This window comes from Eucyclogobius newberryi, unplaced genomic scaffold (genome assembly GCF_026437365.1).
Source record: "Eucyclogobius newberryi isolate DKJ021-1_F unplaced genomic scaffold, fEucNew1.0.hap1 SCAF_2, whole genome shotgun sequence".
Lineage (NCBI taxonomy): Eukaryota > Metazoa > Chordata > Actinopteri > Gobiiformes > Gobiidae > Eucyclogobius > Eucyclogobius newberryi.
In genome coordinates this window covers 50,789,410-50,809,409 of record NW_027315834.1, presented here as the reverse complement: position 1 = coordinate 50,809,409, position 20,000 = coordinate 50,789,410, and the positions used below count along the sequence as shown (strand labels likewise).

The 20,000-nt window shown below is 43.1% G+C and overlaps 1 protein-coding gene across 1 annotated transcript in view; it reads left to right on the top strand.

The window, feature by feature from the left end:
- The window catches only part of pnpla3 (patatin-like phospholipase domain containing 3), a 51,379-nt gene that overhangs the window by 1,822 nt on the left and 29,557 nt on the right, over positions 1-20,000 (top strand). Inside the window, exons 2-4 of the mRNA XM_072453555.1 lie at positions 11,138-11,370; positions 14,784-14,849; positions 19,521-19,730. Of these exons, the coding sequence (XP_072309656.1) occupies positions 11,138-11,370; positions 14,784-14,849; positions 19,521-19,730 (509 nt within the window). The remainder of the gene's footprint in view (positions 1-11,137; positions 11,371-14,783; positions 14,850-19,520; positions 19,731-20,000) is intronic.

The window sequence follows — 20,000 nt, the reverse complement described above, 5'->3', positions numbered from 1 at the left end:
TTGTTCACATCTTATATTTACGTCACGCGCTTGAGTCTGATTCAGTTTTCGTCTCAAACTCAACGTGGAATCTGAGAAACGCGCTCGATGTCGACGTCGAGTCCAAAATGACGACTGGAAGGATCTTTTTTCAGACGTTTCAGACACAAACTTATGTCTCTTTCTTTGACTGTGTGAAACATGAAGGACGCCTCTGTTTTCACGCGCGTGAATAAAAGACTTGTTTGAGTTTGTGTAACGCGCCGGAGCTGCAGCCGCTTCACGCGAGCCGCGCGCCGCGCGCCGCTCGCGGGTCGTCATGGAAACGGGACTCGCTGTGAATAATCATCAATCAGCAAGATCAGCTCGTTTCGATATCGTCACGTCTCCAGAGAGATTAACACGCTGCAGGTTTAAGTACTATCACAGTACTATCAGAGTACTATCACAGTACTATCACAGTACTATCACAGTACTATCACTGTACTATCACTGTACTATCACTGTACTATCACAGTACTATCACAGTACTATCACTGTACTATCACTGTACTATCACAGTACTATCACTGTACTATCACTGTACTATCACTGTACTATCACAGTACTATCACTGTACTATCACTGTACTATCACTGTACTATCGCAATACTATCACAGTACTATCACAGTACTATCACAGTACTATCACTGTACTATCACTGTACTATCACTGTACTATCACTGTACTATCACAGTACTATCACAGTACTATTACAGTACTATCACAGTACTATCACAGTACTATCACTATACTATCACTGTACTATCGCAGTACTATCACAGTACTATCACAGTACTCTCACAGTACTCTCACAGTACTATCACAGTACTATCACTGTACTATCACTGTACTATCACTGTACTATCACTGTACTATCAGTGTACTATCGCAGTACTATCACAGTACTCTCACAGTACTCTCACAGTACTATCACAGTACTATCACTGTACTATCACTGTACTATCACTGTACTATCACTGTACTATCAGTGTACTATCACAGTACTATCACAGTACTCTCACAGTACTATCACAGTACTATCACAGTACTATTACAGTACTCTCGGAGTACTATCACAGTACTATCACTGTACTATCACTGTACTATCACTGTACTATCGCAGTACTATCACAGTACTCTCACAGTACTCTCACAGTACTATCACAGTACTATCACTGTACTATTACAGTACTATCGCAGTACTATCACTGTACTATCACTGTACTATCGCAGTACTATCACAGTACTATCACTGTACTATCACTGTACTATCACAGTACTATCACTGTACTATCACAGTACTATCGCAGTACTATCGCTGTACTATCACTGTACTATTACAGTACTATCACAGTACTATCACTGTACTATCACTGTACTATCACAGTACTATCGCAGTACTATCGCTGTACTATCACTGTACTATTACAGTACTATCGCAGTACTATCACTGTACTATCACAGTACTATCACAGTACTATCACTATACTATCACTGTACTATCACAGTACTATCGCAGTACTATCGCTGTACTATCACTGTACTATTACAGTACTATCACAGTACTCTCACAGTACTCTCACAGTACTATCACAGTACTATCACTGTACTATTACAGTACTTTCGCAGTACTATCACTGTACTATCACAGTACTATCACAGTACTATCACAGTACTATCACTGTACTATCGCAGTACTATCGCAGTACTATCACTGTACTATTACAGTACTATCGCAGTACTATCACTGTACTATCGCAGTACTATCGCAGTACTATCACTGTACTATTACAGTACTATCGCAGTACTATCACTGTACTATTACAGTACTATCACAATACTATCACAGTACTATCACAGTACTCTCACAGTACTATCACAGTACTCTCACAGTACTATCACTGTACTATCACAGTACTATCACAGTACTCTCACAGTACTTTCACAGTACGCTCACAGTACACTCACAGTACTATCACAGTACTCTCACAGTACTATCACAGTACTCTCACAGTACTCTCACAGTACTCTCACAGTACTATCACAGTACTATCACAGTACTCTCACAGTACTATCACTGTACTATCACAGTACTATCACAGTACTATCACTGTACTATCACAGTACTATCACAGTACTATCACAGTACTCTCGGAGTACTATCACTGTACTATCACAGTACTATCACTGTACTATCACAGTACTATCACAGTACTATCACAGTACTATCACTGTACTATCACTGTACTATCACAGTACTCTCACAGTACTATCACAGTACTATCACTGTACTATCACTGTACTCTCACAGTACTATCACAGTACTATCACAGTACTCTCACAGTACTATCACTGTACTATCACAGTACTATCACAGTACTATCACTGTACTATCACAGTACTATCACAGTACTCTCGGAGTACTATCACTGTACTATCACAGTACTATCACAGTACTATCACAGTACTCTCGGAGTACTATCACTGTACTATCACAGTACTATCACTGTACTATCACAGTACTATCACAGTACTATCACTGTACCATCACTGTACTATCACTGTACTCTCACAGTACTATCACAGTACTATCACTGTACTATCACTGTACTCTCACAGTACTATCACAGTACTATCACAGTACTCTCACAGTACTATCACTGTACTATCACAGTACTATCACAGTACTATCACAGTACTATCACAGTACTATCACAGTACTATCACAGTACTCTCGGAGTACTATCACTGTACTATCACAGTACTATCACTGTACTATCACAGTACTATCACTGTACTATCACAGTACTATCACAGTACTATCACAGTACTATCACTGTACTATCACTGTACTATCACAGTACTATCACAGTACTCTCGGAGTACTATCACAGTACTATCACAGTACTATCACAGTACTATCACTGTACTATCACTGTACTATCACAGTACTATCACTGTACTATCACAGTACTATCACAGTACTATCACAGTACTATCACTGTACTATCACTGTACTATCACTGTACTATCAAAATAAAATGACGGAAATAGCGAGCCTCATGCGGTCCCAGAGGATTTATAGGGACAGCAGCGTCTTGATTTTCACAGAGACCTGGTTAACAGCAGAAATGCCAGACTCTATTGTAGGTTTGGACAATTTTCATCTGCTGCGGGCGGACAGAACGAGAGAATGCTTGAAGAAAAGAGGTGGAGGTCTGGCGGTGTATGTGAACACGAGCTGGTCCAAACCAGAACACTGCACAGTGAGGGAGCAGCTATGTAACAAGGATATTGAACTATTGGCTATTGGCATGAGGCCATATTATCTGCCCCGGGAGTTCTCACATGTGATTTTAATCGCAGTCTATGTGACCCCGTCTGCCAATGCTGAAGATGCTTGTGAAGCACTGCTCTCCTGCACTTGTAGGCCGCAAACACAGCATCCACAGGCTCTCTTCCTCATCTCTGGTGACTTTAACCACGCTTCTCCCTCTTCTGTCCTACCAACATACACCCAGTATGTTACCTGCCCCACCAGAGAGAATAGAACATTGGACTTGTTTTTTGCCAACACCAAGGAGGCTTATTCCTCTTCCCCCCTCCCTCCCCTGGGCAGCTCGGACCACAACCTTGTACATCTGAGGCCTGTGTATGAACCCATCGTGCGCAGGCAGCCTGTGGTGTCCCGTGAGGTGAGGATGTGGTCTGCTGAGAGCGAGGAGGCTCTGAGGGACTGCTTCAGCACCACTGTCTGGACTGAGCTTTATGACCCACATGGGGAGGACATCAACACCATCACAGAGTGCATCACGGACTACATCAACTTCTGTTTTGAGAACATTGTTCCCTCCCGGACAGTGCGGTGTTTTCCAAACAACAAGCCATGGATTAACCGTGAACTGAAGGCTCTGCTGAAGGAGAAGAAGAGAGCCTTCAGGTCAGGGAACAAGGAGGAGCTGAGGACTGTGCAGAAGGAGCTGAGGAGAGAGATCAGGCAGGCTGAGGCCGGCTACAAGAGGAGGATGGAGGAGCAGCTGCAGCAAAAGAACATTCAGGGAGTGTGGAGGAGCCTGAAAACCATCTCGGGCTTCAAAATCCCCCCTGCCCAGACAGAGGGGGATCTACAGTGGGTGAATGATTTAAATGCTCACTTCTTGAGGTTTGATCGGTCACCCGCCCCTCCCCCTGCACAGCTGCATGCTCCCTCTTCCACAGCTGGACAATGCCCTGCATCTGTTCCTCTTCGCTTATCTGCCCCGGACCATCAGCTCCCCACTTCGCCTGGACTCACCCATCCCCCCAGCACACGGTCCCCCTGCCAACCACTGACTGTCACAGCAGCACAGGTGAGGAGTGAGCTGAAGAGGATTAAAGTGAGGAAGGCAGCAGGACCTGATGGCATCAGCCCCAGGCTCCTTAAGTCCTGCGCAGATGAACTGTGTGGAGTTATGGAGCATGTCTTCAACATGAGCCTGAAGCTGAGGGTGGTACCACAGGTCTGGAAGACCTCCTGTCTGGTACCTGTGCCTAAGACACCGCGCCCCAAAGACCTCAACAGCTTCAGGCCAGTGGCTCTCACGTCCCACCTGATGAAGACACTGGAGCGGCTAGTCCTGGACCACCTCCGCTCCACCGTGAGCTCAGCCATGGACCCGCTGCAGTTTGCATATCGGTCTGGCATCGGAGTGGAGGACGCCGTCATCTCCCTGCTGCACCGCTCTCTCTCTCACCTGGAAAAGCCTGGCAGCTCTGTGAGGATCCTGTTCTTCGATCTCTCCAGTGCCTTCAACACCATCAGCTCCTGAGGGACAAGCTGGAGACGGCTGGTGTGGAGTATGACCTGGCAGAGTGGATCCTGGACTACCTCACAGACCGACCCCAGTTTGTGAGAGCCCGGAACTGTGTGTCTGACACTCGGACCTGCAGTGTGGGGGCGCCCCAGGGCACTGTCCTCGCGCCCTTTCTCTTCACCCTTTACACTGCAGACTTCAGACATGACACGGACAGCTGTGTCCTGCAGAAGTTCTCTGACGACTCTGCCATCATCGGACTCATCACGGACGACGATGACGCGGAGGACAGAGGACTGGCGCAGGACTTTGTGGACTGGTGTCAGCGGAACCACCTCCTCATCAAGGCGGGGAAGACCAAGGAGATGGTGGTGGATTTCCGCAGACGCCACCCCACTGCCCCCTCACCAGTGAACATCCAGGGACGGGACATTGAGAGAGTGGACTCATACAAGTACCTGGGTGTTCATCTGAACCACAAACTGGACTGGACTCATAACACAGACTGTACAGGAAGAGCCAGAGTCGGCTCTACCTCCTGAGGAGACTCAGGTCTTTTGGAGTGACAGGGCCACTCCTGAAGACCTTCTACGACTCTGTGGTGGCATCAGCCCTCCTGTATGGTGTGGCCTGCTGGAGCAGCAGCATCACAGAGAGGGAGAGGAGGAAGCTGGACAGAGTCATCAAGAAGTCCAGCTCCGTCCTGGGCTGTGCTCTGGACTCGGTGCAGGAGGTGGGGGACAGGAGGGTCCTGGCTAGATTCACATCTATGCTGGACCATGAGTGTCACCCCCTGCAGGACACTCTGTCCGCTCTGGAGAGCAGCTTCAGTGAGAGACTGATCCACCCTCGATGTGCGAAGGAAAGGTTCCGTAGGTCTTTCCTTCCTGCTGCTGTCAGACTTTATAACAAACACTGTTAGTACTGAACACTCGCAATACTGACCTAACCTAATACTGATGTGCAATTCTGTCATATGTGCAATTGCTGTTGGAATTCATGTGCAATTCATGTGAAATTCATGTGCAATCTATGTGCCGTCGTGACACATATTCATATGCAATTACTGTCGTGATCACATGCAATGGTATTTATGTATTTATTTGTCTATGGGAGTTTTTATTTATTTATAGGAGATCTTCTACTGAAAGTGTTTTTCAGACTTCCTATAAGTGATCTGTTCTTCTGTATCTACCTCTGGATCTACCTGCGTTGCACCAATGAAATTTCCCCATGTGGGACAATAAAGGAATATCTTATCTTATCTTATCTTATCACTGTACTATCACTGTACTATCACAGTACTATCACAGTACTATCACTGTACTATCACTGTACTATCACAGTACTATCACAGTACTATCACTGTACTATCACAGTACTTTAGATCCTTCCATCGTTTCAGACCTTTTAACCTCTTTAAAGCCGGATTAAGACTCTGGTCGACATCTGGATTCAGGTCAAACAGATGTTTCCTCCAGGATCAAACCAGAGCTGATGTTTATGTTTCTGTGGCATCAAAACACTAGAAATGACCCATAAATGTGACAATAAAATAATACAGAGGGTTAAAAAACACCACATTTTGTTCGATCACGACTCGATTGACCGACGAGCGACACAAACGACTTCAGACCAAACGACTTCAGACCAAACGACTTCAGACCAAACGACTTCAGACCAAACGACTTCAGACCAAACGACTTCAGACCAAACGACTTCAGACCAAACGACTTCAGACCAAACGACTTCAGACCAAACGACTTCAGACCAAACTCTGTTTGTAAAGCTACGACTCGAATGCGGAAGTCAGAGTTAGTTAGAGTTAGAGTTAGTTAGAGTTAGTTAGAGTTAGTTAGAGTTAGTTAGAGTTAGAGTTAGAGTTAGTTAGAGTTAGTTAGAGTTAGTTAGAGTTAGAGTTAGTTAGAGTTAGTAAGAGTTAGAGTTAGTTAGAGTTAGTTAGAGTTAGAGTTAGAGTTAGTTAGATAGAGTTAGTTAGAGTTGGAGTGAGTTAGAGTTAGAGTTAGTTAGAGTTAGTAAGAGTTAGAGTTAGAGTTAGTTAGAGTTAGAGTTAGTTAGAGTTAGAGTTAGAGTTAGTTAGATAGAGTTAGTTAGAGTTGGAGTGAGTTAGAGTTAGAGTTAGTTAGAGTTAGAGTTAGTTAGAGTTAGTTAGAGTTAGTTAGAGTTAGAGTTAGAGTTAGTTAGAGTTAGAGTTAGTTAGAGTTAGTTAGAGTTAGAGTTAGAGTTAGTTAGAGTTAGAGTTAGAGTTAGAGTTAGTTAGAGTTAGAGTTAGTTAGAGTTGGTTAGAGTTAGTTAGAGTTAGAGCTAGTTAGAGTTAGAGTTAGTTAGAGTTAGAGTTAGAGTTAGAGTTAGAGTTAGAGTTAGAGTTAGTTAGAGTTAGAGTTAGTTAGAGTTAGAGTTAGAGTTAGAGTTAGAGTTAGTTAGTTAGTTAGAGTTAGTTAGAGTTAGAGTTAGTTAGAGTTAGAGTTAGTTAGAGTTAGAGTTAGAGTTAGTTAGAGTTAGAGTTAGAGTTAGTTAGAGTTAGAGTTAGTTAGAGTTAGTTAGAGTTAGTTAGAGTTAGTTAGAGTTAGTTAGAGTTAGTTAGTTAGTTAGTTAGTTAGTTAGAGCTAGAGTTAGAGTTAGAGTTAGTTAGAGTTAGAGTTAGTTAGAGTTAGTTAGAGTTAGTTAGAGTTAGAGTTAGTTAGAGTTAGAGTTAGTTAGAGTTAGAGTTAGAGTTAGAGTTAGAGTTAGTTAGTTAGTTAGAGTTAGTTAGAGTTAGAGTTAGAGTTAGTTAGAGTTAGAGTTAGTTAGAGTTAGAGTTAGAGTTAGAGTTAGTTAGAGTTAGAGTTAGAGTTAGTTAGAGTTAGTTAGAGTTAGTTAGAGTTAGTTAGAGTTAGTTAGAGTTAGTTAGTTAGTTAGTTAGTTAGTTAGTTAGAGCTAGAGTTAGAGTTAGAGTTAGTTAGAGTTAGAGTTAGTTAGAGTTAGTTAGAGTTAGTTAGAGTTAGAGTTAGTTAGAGTTAGAGTTAGTTAGAGTTAGAGTTAGAGTTAGTTAGTTAGTTAGAGTTAGTTAGAGTTAGAGTTAGAGTTAGTTAGAGTTAGAGTTAGTTAGAGTTAGAGTTAGAGTTAGTTAGAGTTAGAGTTAGAGTTAGAGTTAGTTAGAGTTAGTTAGAGTTAGTTAGAGTTAGTTAGAGTTAGTTAGTTAGTTAGTTAGTTAGAGCTAGAGTTAGAGTTAGAGTTAGTTAGAGTTAGAGTTAGTTAGAGTTAGTTAGAGTTAGTTAGAGTTAGAGTTAGTTAGAGTTAGAGTTAGAGTTAGAGTTAGTTAGAGTTAGAGTTAGTTAGAGTTAGAGTTAGAGTTAGTTAGAGTTAGAGTTAGTTAGAGTTAGTTAGAGTTAGAGTTAGAGTTAGTTAGAGTTAGAGTTAGAGTTATAGTTAGAGTTAGAGTTAGAGTTAGTTAGAGTTAGTTAGAGTTAGAGTTAGTTAGAGTTAGAGTTAGTTAGAGTTAGAGTTAGTTAGAGTTAGAGTTAGTTAGAGTTAGAGTTAGTTAGAGTTAGAGTTAGAGTTAGTTAGAGTTAGAGTTAGAGTTAGTTAGAGTTAGAGTTAGTTAGAGTTAGTTAGAGTTAGTTAGAGTTAGTTAGAGTTAGTTAGTTAGTTAGTTAGTTAGTTAGAGCTAGAGTTAGAGTTAGAGTTAGTTAGAGTTAGAGTTAGTTAGAGTTAGTTAGAGTTAGTTAGAGTTAGAGTTAGTTAGAGTTAGAGTTAGTTAGAGTTAGAGTTAGAGTTAGAGTTAGAGTTAGAGTTAGAGTTAGTTAGTTAGTTAGAGTTAGTTAGAGTTAGAGTTAGAGTTAGTTAGAGTTAGAGTTAGTTAGAGTTAGAGTTAGAGTTAGAGTTAGTTAGAGTTAGAGTTAGAGTTAGTTAGAGTTAGTTAGAGTTAGTTAGAGTTAGTTAGAGTTAGTTAGTTAGTTAGTTAGTTAGTTAGTTAGAGCTAGAGTTAGAGTTAGAGTTAGAGTTAGTTAGAGTTAGAGTTAGTTAGAGTTAGTTAGAGTTAGTTAGAGTTAGAGTTAGTTAGAGTTAGAGTTAGTTAGAGTTAGAGTTAGAGTTAGTTAGTTAGTTAGAGTTAGTTAGAGTTAGAGTTAGAGTTAGTTAGAGTTAGAGTTAGTTAGAGTTAGAGTTAGAGTTAGTTAGAGTTAGAGTTAGAGTTAGAGTTAGTTAGAGTTAGTTAGAGTTAGTTAGAGTTAGTTAGAGTTAGTTAGAGTTAGTTAGTTAGTTAGTTAGTTAGAGCTAGAGTTAGAGTTAGAGTTAGTTAGAGTTAGAGTTAGTTAGAGTTAGTTAGAGTTAGTTAGAGTTAGAGTTAGTTAGAGTTAGTTAGAGTTAGAGTTAGTTAGAGTTAGAGTTAGTTAGAGTTAGAGTTAGAGTTAGTTAGAGTTAGAGTTAGTTAGAGTTAGTTAGAGTTAGAGTTAGAGTTAGTTAGAGTTAGAGTTAGAGTTATAGTTAGTTAGAGTTAGAGTTAGAGTTAGAGTTAGTTAGAGTTAGAGTTAGTTAGAGTTAGAGTTAGTTAGAGTTAGAGTTAGTTAGAGTTAGAGTTAGTTAGAGTTAGAGTTAGTTAGAGTTAGAGTTAGAGTTAGTTAGAGTTAGTTAGAGTTAGAGTTAGTTAGAGTTAGAGTTAGTTAGAGTTAGTTAGAGTTAGAGTTAGAGTTAGTTAGAGTTAGAGTTATAGTTAGTTAGAGTTAGAGTTAGAGTTAGTTAGAGTTAGAGTTAGTTAGAGTTAGTTAGAGTTAGTTAGAGTTAGTTAGAGTTAGAGTCAGTTAGAGTTAGTTAGAGTTACAGTTAGAGTTATAGTTAGTTAGAGTTAGAGTTAGAGTTAGAGTTAGAGTTAGAGTTAGAGTTAGAGTTAGAGTTAGAGTTAGAGTTAGTTAGAGTTATAGAAAGAGTAAAAATAGCGTCACTTTCCTGGTGCTGGTTTCCATGGCGATGTCACTGTTACTGGTCAAGTGCGAGTTTGGCCCTCATGGTTTTGGTTTTAGTCCAGTTTAAGTCCTGGTTTAGTCCAGTTTAAGTCCTGGTTTAGTCCAGTTTAAGTCCTGGTTTAGTCCAGTTTAAGTCCTGGTTTAGTCCAGTTTAAGTCCTGGTTTAGTCCAGTTTAAGTCCTGGTTTAGTCCAGTTTAAGTCCTGGTTTAATCGACTCTCACACATTATGGCACAATAATAATAAATATATAAATATAATGTGTCAAATGACATTTTAGAACAAAGACAGTGACATTATTAAATCAAAATGTCAAATAAAAATAAACTATGTCAGATTTTCATTAATAATACTCTTTATTTATAGATATTCTCTTTTTAAATATGATTGTTATTATATTATTATTTGGTGAAAATGGAGTCAACACTGACTTGTCCTTTTCCACGTGAAAATAATCTTCTGGTTTGAGTTTGTTTCTCCAGACTCTGTGTTTGTTTCTCCTGTGTTTGTTTCTCCAGACTCTGTGTTTGTTCCTCCAGACTCTGTGTTTGTTTCTCCTGTGTTTGTTTCTCCAGACTCTGTGTTTGTTCCTCCAGACTCTGTGTTTGTTCCTCCAGACTCTGTGTTTGTTTCTCCAGACTCTGTGTTTGTTCCTCCAGACTCTGTGTTTGTTTCTCCTGTGTTTGTTTCTCCAGACTCTGTGTTTGTTTCTCCAGACTCTGTGTTTGTTTCTCCAGACTCTGTGTTTGTTTCTCCAGACTCTGTGTTTGTTTCTCCAGACTCTGTGTTTGTTTCTCCAGACTCTGTGTTTGTTCCTCCAGACTCTGTGTTTGTTTCTCCAGACTCTGTGTTTGTTTCTCCAGACTCTGTGTTTGTTTCTCCAGACTCTGTGTTTGTTTCTCCAGACTCTGTGTTTGTTCCTCCAGACTCTGTGTTTGTTTCTCCAGACTCTCTGTGTTTGTTTCTCCAGACTCTGTGTTTGTTTCTCCAGACTCTGTGTTTGTTTCTCCAGACTCTGTGTTTGTTCCTCCACACTCTGTGTTTGTTTCTCCAGACTCTCTGTGTTTGTTTCTCCAGACTCTGTGTTTGTTTCTCCAGACTCTGTGTTTGTTTCTCCAGACTCTGTGTTTGTTCCTCCAGACTCTGTGTTTGTTTCTCCAGACTCTGTGTTTGTTTCTTCAGACTCTGTGTTTGTTTCTCCAGACTCTGTGTTTGTTCCTCCAGACTCTGTGTTTGTTTTGTTTCTCAGACGTGTGCGATTAACTCTTCTTCTTCTTCTTCTTCTTCTTCTTCTTCTTCTTCTTCTTCTTCTTCTTCTTCTTCTTCTTCTTCTTCTTCTTCTTCTTCTTCTGTCGTTCACAGCTAAATGTTGTGAGGATGTGATCGATGTGGCTAAAGAGGCTCGCCGGAGGAACCTGGGGCCTCTGCACCCGGCGTTTAACCTGGTGAAGGTCCTGAAGTCCGGCCTGAACCGGGACCTGCCCGACGACGCCCACGTCCAGGCCTCAGGACGGCTCTGTGTGTCCCTGACCCGAGTGTCCGACGGTCAGAACGTCCTCGTGTCCCACTTCAGCTCCAAAGACGAGCTCATACAGGTAACAGCGCCCTCTGCTGGTGGAGCTCATACAGGTAACAGCGCCCTCTGCTGGTGGAGCTCATACAGGTAACAGCGCCCTCTGCTGGTGGAGCTCATACAGGGAACAGCGCCCTCTGCTGGTCTTAAGGGTGTTACAGACCGCGCTGTCCAAAGCGTCCACTTCACATTCAAAGTCTTTGTAAACGTGCGTCAAACGCCTCCTGCCTTTTTGCAGCGCGATTCGGGGACGCCATGGACGTCGTGGACGCCCTGGACGCTTTGGACGTGCGTCCGAGGCGTCAGTCTTCAAATGTACAGACGACCAACTTCTGCGTCGGGCGCGAATTTGACGCCGCTGTGTGAACGTAGCTTTAAAGCACTTCAGCCACGAGGACGAGCTCCACAGGAACAAATATGAGATATAGGAGGTGGAGCCTTCTTGGGACCACCAAAAGGCTCCACCTCCTACTGTGCTTTTAGAGACTCAAAGACCACCAGAAGGCTCTACCTCCTACTGTGCTTTTAGAGACTCTTGGGACCACCAGAAGGCTCTACCTCCTACTGTGCTTTTAGAGACTCTTGGGACCACCAGAAGGCTCCACCTCCTACTGTGCTTTTAGAGACTCTTGGGACCACCAGAAGGCTCTACCTCCTACTGTGCTTTTAGAGACTCTTGGGACCACCAGAAGGCTCCAAATCCTACTGTGCTTTTAGAGACTCTTGGGACCACCAGAAGGCTCCACCTCCTACTGTGCTTTTAGAGACTCTTGGCACCACCAGAAGGCTCTACCTCCTACTGTGCTTTTAGAGACTCTTGGGACCATCAGAAGGCTCTACCTCCTACTGTGCTTTTAGAGACTCTTGGCACCACCAGAAGGCTCCACCTCCTACTGTGCTTTTAGAGACTCTTGGGACCACCAGAAGGCTCCACCTCCTACTGTGCTTTTAGAGACTCTTGGCACCACCAGAAGGCTCTACCTCCTACTGTGCTTTTAGAGACTCTTGGGACCACCAGAAGGCTCCACCTCCTACTGTGCTTTTAGAGACTCTTGGCACCACCAGAAGGCTCTACCTCCTACTGTGCTTTTAGAGACTCTTGGGACCACCAGAAGGCTCCACCTCCTACTGTACTTTTAGAGACTCTTGGCACCACCAGAAGGCTCTACCTCCTACTGTGCTTTTAGAGACTCTTGGCACCACCAGAAGGCTCTACCTCCTACTGTGCTTTTAGAGACTCTTGGCACCACCAGAAGACCAGCATTTAGAGAGTGAAGAGCTCTGATTGGATGAGATGGTTCTATAGCATCTTTGAGGTGGGAGGGGCCATGGAGGGGTCAGGAGGAGGAGTTTAAATGTGATTCTAAACTGGACAGGAGCCAGTGAAGAGACTCCAGCACCGGCGTGATGTGTCACTATGGATACATAATGCGTTGCCATGGATATATATTGCGTTGCCATGGATACATAATGCGTTGCCATGGATACATAGTGCGTTGCCATGGATACATAATGCGTTGCCATGGATATATAATGCGTTGCCATGGATACATAATGCATTGCCATGGATACATAATGCGTTGCCATGGATATATAATGCGTTGCCATGGATACATAGTGCGTTGCCATGGATACATAATGCGTTGCCATGGATATAAAATGCGTTGCCATGGAAATATAATGTGTTGCCATGGATACATAATGCGTTGCCATGGATACATAATGCGTAGCCATGGATATATAATGCGTTGCTATGGATACATAATGTGTTGCCATGGATACATAATGCGTTGCCATGGATACATAATGCGTTGCTGCCATGGATACATAATGCGTTGCCATGGATACATAATGCGTTGCTGCCATGGATACATAATGTGTTGCCATGGATATATAATGCGTTGCTGCCATGGATACATAATGCGTTGCCATGGATACATAATGCGTTGCTGCCATGGATACATAATGTGTTGCCATGGATATATAATGCGTTGCCATGGATACATAATTATACATAATGTGTTGCCATGGATACATAATGCGTTGCCATGGATATATAATGCGTTGCCATGGATACATAATGCGTTGCCATGGATATATAATGCGTTGCCATGGATACATAATGCGTTGCCATGGATACATAATGTGTTGGCATGGATACATAATGCGTCGCCATGGATATATAATGTGTTGCCATGGATACATAATTCGTTGCCATGGATACATAATGTGTTGCCATGGATACATAATGCGTTGCCATGGATATATAATGTGTTGCCATGGATACATAATGTGTTGCCATGGATATATAATGTGTTGCCATGGATACATAATTCGTTGCCATGGATACATAATGCGTAGCCATGGATACATAATGTGTTGCCATGGATATATAATGTGTTGCCATGGATATATAATGTGTTGCCATGGATACATAATGTGTTGCCATGGATATATAATGTGTTGCCATGGATACATAATGCGTTGCTGCCATGGATACATAATGCGTTGCCATGGATACATAATGCGTTGCCATGGATACATAATGTGTTGCCATAGATATATAATGCGTTGCCATGGATACATAATGCATTGCTGCCATGGATACATAATGCGTTGCCATGGATACATAATGTGTTGCCATGGATACATAATGTGTTGCCATGGTTGCCATGGATAGATAATGTGTTGCCATGATACAGAATGCGTTGCCATGGATACATAATGTGTTGCCATGGATATATAATGTGTTGCCATGGTGCCATGGATACATAATGTGTTGCCATGGATACAGAATGCGTTGCCATGGATACATAATGCGTTGCCATGGATACATAATGTGTTGCCATGGATACAGAATGCGTTGCCATGGATACATAATGTGTTGCCATGGATACATAATGCGTTGCCATGGATACATAATGCGTTGCCATGATACAGAATGCGTTGCCATGGATACATAATGCGTTGCCATGGATACATAATGCGTTGCCATGATACATAATGCGTTGCCATGGATATATAATGCGTTGCCATGGATACATAATGTGTTGCCATGGATACATAATGTGTTGCCATGGATATATAATGCGTTGCCATGGATACATAATGCGTTGCCATGATACATAATGCATTGCCATGGATACATAATGCGTTGCCATGGATATATAATGTGTTGCCATGGATACATAATGTGTTGCCATGGATACATAATGATACATAATGTGTTGCCATGGATACAGAATGTGTTGCCATGGATACATAATGATACATAATGTGTTGCCATGATAAAGAATGTGTTGCCATGATACAGAATACGTTGCCATGGATACATAATGTGTTGCCATGATACAGAATGCGTTGCCATGGATACATAATGCGTTGCCATGATACAGAATGCGTTGCTATGGATACAGATGTTCTCTTGTGTCTCAGGCTCTGGTCTGCAGCTGCTTCATCCCGATCTACTGTGGCCTGATCCCGCCGTCCTTCAGAGGAGTGGTGCGTCACCTTTTATTTATGACCTTTGTTTGTTTTAGTTTATTATTATTTCTTTGAACTATGAAGTGTTTTGTTTCTGGAGTTTATAAAATGTGCAGTATATTTTATAAAGTGTATAATTCTGTGTCAGATGATAACATCCTTCTGGTGTCGTGTGATTGGCTCGTCGCTTTATCTGCTCGTTATCTGCAGCTGCTGGACTTTGTGAGCGCGCTCAGACGGTCTGCTGCTCTCACGCGTCACGTCTGTGACGAGAGGCTTTACTGTGGGGTCAAAGGTCGGCTCCATGAGCTCGTTTCAACTGTTTCTTTAACCCCAGCGTCAGTTCTGCCACGCCCAGAGGTGTGATGTCACAGCTTATCTGTGTCACATGGTGCAGACTTCACTCTCTAACCCTCTGTGGGTGGTCTCTATTCCCCTTCAAGCTCGGGTCAAGTTCAAGGCTCTAAGAGGATGAATCCTGTGATTCTTTTGATAAATTGATTAGATGTTTCGAAGGTGAATCATATTTGTGCTAAATTAGACTTTGAGCTTCTTGTGGAGCTGGAGCAGAATCACAGATTTATTCTGTTTCTGTTACAGTCATAAAAGGATTTTAAATCTCATCGCAATGAATCTGCTCTTTAACTGTAATCCACCAACAGAGGACTAAACCAGGACTAAACCAGGACTAAACCAGGACTAAACCAGGACTAAACCAGGACTAAACCAGGACTAAACCAGGACTAAACCAGGTCCAAACCAGGTCTAAAGCAGGTGCAGGTGTGTTCTTTTTGCAGTACTTTCGGGATGATAAAGTACTTTGGGAGGATCGATACTTCCTCTGGACAAAGTGCACTTAAAGATTAGACTTAAACAGCAGCTTAATCTTATCTTCTCCACTTCTGTGAACTCTGAGACGCTGAGGACAGAAAGTGCTTGAACTGCAGTGCTCTGAGTCCTGGTTTAGACCTGGTTTAGACCTGGTTTAGACCTGGTTTAGACCTGGTTTAGTCCTGGTTTAGTCCTGGTTTAGTCCTGGTTTAGACCTGGTTTAGTCCTGGTTTAGTCCTGGTTTAGTCCTGGTTTAGACCTGGTTTAGTCCTGGTTTGGACCTGGTTTAGACCTGGTTTAGACCTGGTTTAGTCTTGGTTTAGTCCTGGTTTAGTCCTGGTTTAGTCCTGGTTTAGTCTTGGTTTAGTCCTGGTTTAGTCCTGGTTTAGTCTTGGTTTAGTCCTGGTTTAGTCCTGGTTTAGTCCTGGTTTAGTCTTGGTTTAGTCCTGGTTTAGTCCTGGTTTAGTCCTGGTTTAGTCTTGGTTTAGTCCTGGTTTAGTCCTGGTTTAGACCTGGTTTAGTCCTGGTTTAGACCTGGTTTAGTCCTGGTTTGGACTTGGTTTAGACCTGGTTTAGTCCTGGTTTAGACCTGGTTTAGACCTGGTTTAGTCCTGGTTTAGTCCTGGTTTAGTCCTGGTTTAGTCCTGGTTTAGTCTTGGTTTAGTCCTGGTTTAGTCCTGGTTTAGTCTTGGTTTAGTCCTGGTTTAGTCCTGGTTTAGTCCTGGTTTAGTCTTGGTTTAGTCCTGGTTTAGTCCTGGTTTAGTCCTGGTTTAGTCTTGGTTTAGTCCTGGTTTAGTCCTGGTTTAGACCTGGTTTAGTCCTGGTTTAGACCTGGTTTAGTCCTGGTTTGGACCTGGTTTAGACCTGGTTTAGACCTGGTTTAGACCTGGTTTAGTCCTGGTTTAGTCCTGGTTTAGTCCTGGTTTAGTCTTGGTTTAGTCCTGGTTTAGTCTTGGTTTAGTCCGGGTTTAGTCCTGGTTTAGTCCTGGTTTAGTCCTGGTTTAGTCTTGGTTTAGTCCTGGTTTAGTCCTGGTTTAGACCTGGTTTAGTCCTGGTTTAGTCCTGGTTTAGTCCTGGTTTAGACCTGGTTTAGTCCTGGTTTGGACCTGGTTTAGTCCTGGTTTAGACCTGGTTTAGTCCTGGTTTAGTCCTGGTTTAGTCCTGGTTTAGACCTGGTTTAGTCCTGGTTTAGTCCTGGTTTAGTCCTGGTTTAGACCTGGTTTAGTCCTGGTTTAGTCCTGGTTTAGTCCTGGTTTAGACCTGGTTTAGTCCTGGTTTGGACCTGGTTTAGACCTGGTTTAGACCTGGTTTAGTCCTGGTTTAGTCTTGGTTTAGTCCTGGTTTAGTCCTGGTTTAGTCCTGGTTTAGTCTTGGTTTAGTCCTGGTTTAGTCCTGGTTTAGTCTTGGTTTAGTCCTGGTTTAGTCCTGGTTTAGTCCTGGTTTAGTCTTGGTTTAGTCCTGGTTTAGTCCTGGTTTAGTCCTGGTTTAGTCTTGGTTTAGTCCTGGTTTAGTCCTGGTTTAGACCTGGTTTAGTCCTGGTTTAGACCTGGTTTAGTCCTGGTTTGGACCTGGTTTAGACCTGGTTTAGACCTGGTTTAGACCTGGTTTAGTCCTGGTTTAGACCTGGTTTAGACCTGGTTTAGTCCTGGTTTAGTCCTGGTTTAGTCTTGGTTTAGTCTTGGTTTAGTCCTGGTTTAGTCTTGGTTTAGTCCGGGTTTAGTCCTGGTTTAGTCCTGGTTTAGTCCTGGTTTAGTCTTGGTTTAGTCCTGGTTTAGTCCTGGTTTAGTCCTGGTTTAGTCCTGGTTTAGTCTTGGTTTAGTCTTGGTTTAGTCCTGGTTTAGTCTTGGTTTAGACCTGGTTTAGACCTGGTTTAGTCCTGGTTTAGTCCTGGTTTAGACCTGGTTTAGTCCTGGTTTAGTCCTGGTTTAGTCCTGGTTTAGACCTGGTTTAGACCTGGTTTAGTCCTGGTTTAGACCTGGTTTAGACCTGGTTTAGTCCTGGTTTAGTCCTGGTTTAGTCCTGGTTTAGTCCTGGTTTAGTCCTGGTTTAGTCTTGGTTTAGTCCTGGTTTAGTCCTGGTTTAGTCCTGGTTTAGTCTTGGTTTAGTCCTGGTTTAGTCCTGGTTTAGACCTGGTTTAGTCCTGGTTTGGACCTGGTTTAGTCCTGGTTTGGACCTGGTTTAGACCTGGTTTAGACCTGGTTTAGACCTGGTTTAGTCCTGGTTTAGACCTGGTTTAGTCCGGGTTTAGTCCTGGTTTAGTCCTGGTTTAGTCCTGGTTTAGTCTTGGTTTAGTCCTGGTTTAGTCCTGGTTTAGACCTGGTTTAGTCCTGGTTTAGTCCTGGTTTAGTCCTGGTTTAGACCTGGTTTAGTCCTGGTTTGGACCTGGTTTAGACCTGGTTTAGTCCTGGTTTAGTCCTGGTTTAGTCCTGGTTTAGACCTGGTTTAGTCCTGGTTTAGTCCTGGTTTAGTCCTGGTTTAGACCTGGTTTAGTCCTGGTTTAGTCTTGGTTTAGTCCTGGTTTAGACCTGGTTTAGTCCTGGTTTGGACCTGGTTTAGACCTGGTTTAGACCTGGTTTAGTCCTGGTTTAGTCCTGGTTTAGTCCTGGTTTAGTCCTGGTTTAGTCCTGGTTTGGACCTGGTTTAGACCTGGTTTAGTCTTGGTTTAGTCCTGGTTTAGTCCTGGTTTAGTCCTGGTTTAGTCCTGGTTTAGTCTTGGTTTAGTCTTGGTTTAGTCCTGGTTTAGTCTTGGTTTAGACCTGGTTTAGACCTGGTTTAGTCCTGGTTTAGTCCTGGTTTAGTCCTGGTTTAGACCTGGTTTAGTCCTGGTTTAGTCCATCATCATAATGTTTCAGATTATTTCAGTGTTTTTTACTCGATTCTGACTCAATTTCAGTCGACATTTCAACACTAAAGAACTGAACTGTCTTTGGTTCTGCTCAAGCTCAAAATCCTAAAGGTCCTAAAGGTCCTAAAGGTCCTAAAGGTCCTAAAGGTCCTCAAGGTCCTCAAGGTCCTAAAGGTCCTCAAGGTCCTCAAGGTCCTCAAGGTCCTCAAGGTCCTAAAGGTCCTAAAGGTCCTCAAGGTCCTCAAGGTCCTAAAGGTCCTAAAGGTCCTCAAGGTCCTAAAGGTCCTAAAGGTCCTAAATGTCCTAAAGGTCCTCAAGGTCCTAAAGGTCCTCAAGGTCCTCAAGGTCCTAAAGGTCCTAAAGGTCCTCAAGGTCCTCAAGGTCCTCAAGGTCCTCAAGGTCCTAAAGGTCCTAAAGGTCCTCAAGGTCCTCAAGGTCCTCAAGGTCCTCAAGGTCCTAAAGGTCCTAAAGGTCCTCAAGGTCCTAAAGGTCCTAAAGGTCCTCAAGGTCCTCAAGGTCCTAAAGGTCCTAAAGGTCCTAAAGGTCCTAAAGGTCCTAAAGGTCCTAAATGTCCTAAAGGTCCTCAAGGTCCTAAAGGTCCTCAAGGTCCTAAAGGTCCTCAAGGTCCTAAAGGTCCTCAAGGTCCTTAAGGTCCTAAAGGTCCTAAAGGTCCTAAAGGTCCTAAACTCTTCAGAAAAGGTCAAACTTGTTCGTGTGATTGTTCAGTGTTGACACTTGAGCAAATGAGTTTCTAGTTTTGACAAACTTAGATTATTCTGATGGAGAATCTACTGCAGCCCAACAACACACTACCTCCACCTGCACCTCCACCTGCACCTCCACCTCCACCTGCACCTCCACCTCCACCTCCACCTCCACCTGCACCTCCACCTGCACCTCCACCTCCACCTGCACCTCCACCTGCACCTCCACCTCCACCTGCACCTCCACCTGCACCTCCACCTGCACCTCCACCCTCACAGTCTCTTGTGTTCTCTCCTCCACCTGGACAGAGGTACGTTGACGGAGGCATCAGTGACAACCTGCCGCAGTCGGAATTGAAAAACACCGTCACCATTTCACCGTTTTCAGGCGAGAGCGACATTTGCCCCAGAGACAGTTCCAGCAGTTTCCACGAGCTTCGCTTCACCAACACCAGCATCCAGATGAACCTGGGCAACATGTCCCGCCTGAGCAAGGCCCTCTTCCCCCCCGAGCCCAAGGTACGAGTACTATTACTGCTACTGCTACTACTACTACTACTACTACTACTACTACTACTACTACTACTACTACTACTAGTGCTACTACTACTACTACTACTACTACTACTGCTGCTACTGCTACTGCTACTGCTACTGCTACTGCTACTGCTACTGCTACTACTACTACTACTACTACTACTACTACTACTACTACTACTACTACTACTGCTACTACTACTACTACTACTACTACTACTACTACTACTACTACTACTACTGCTACTACTA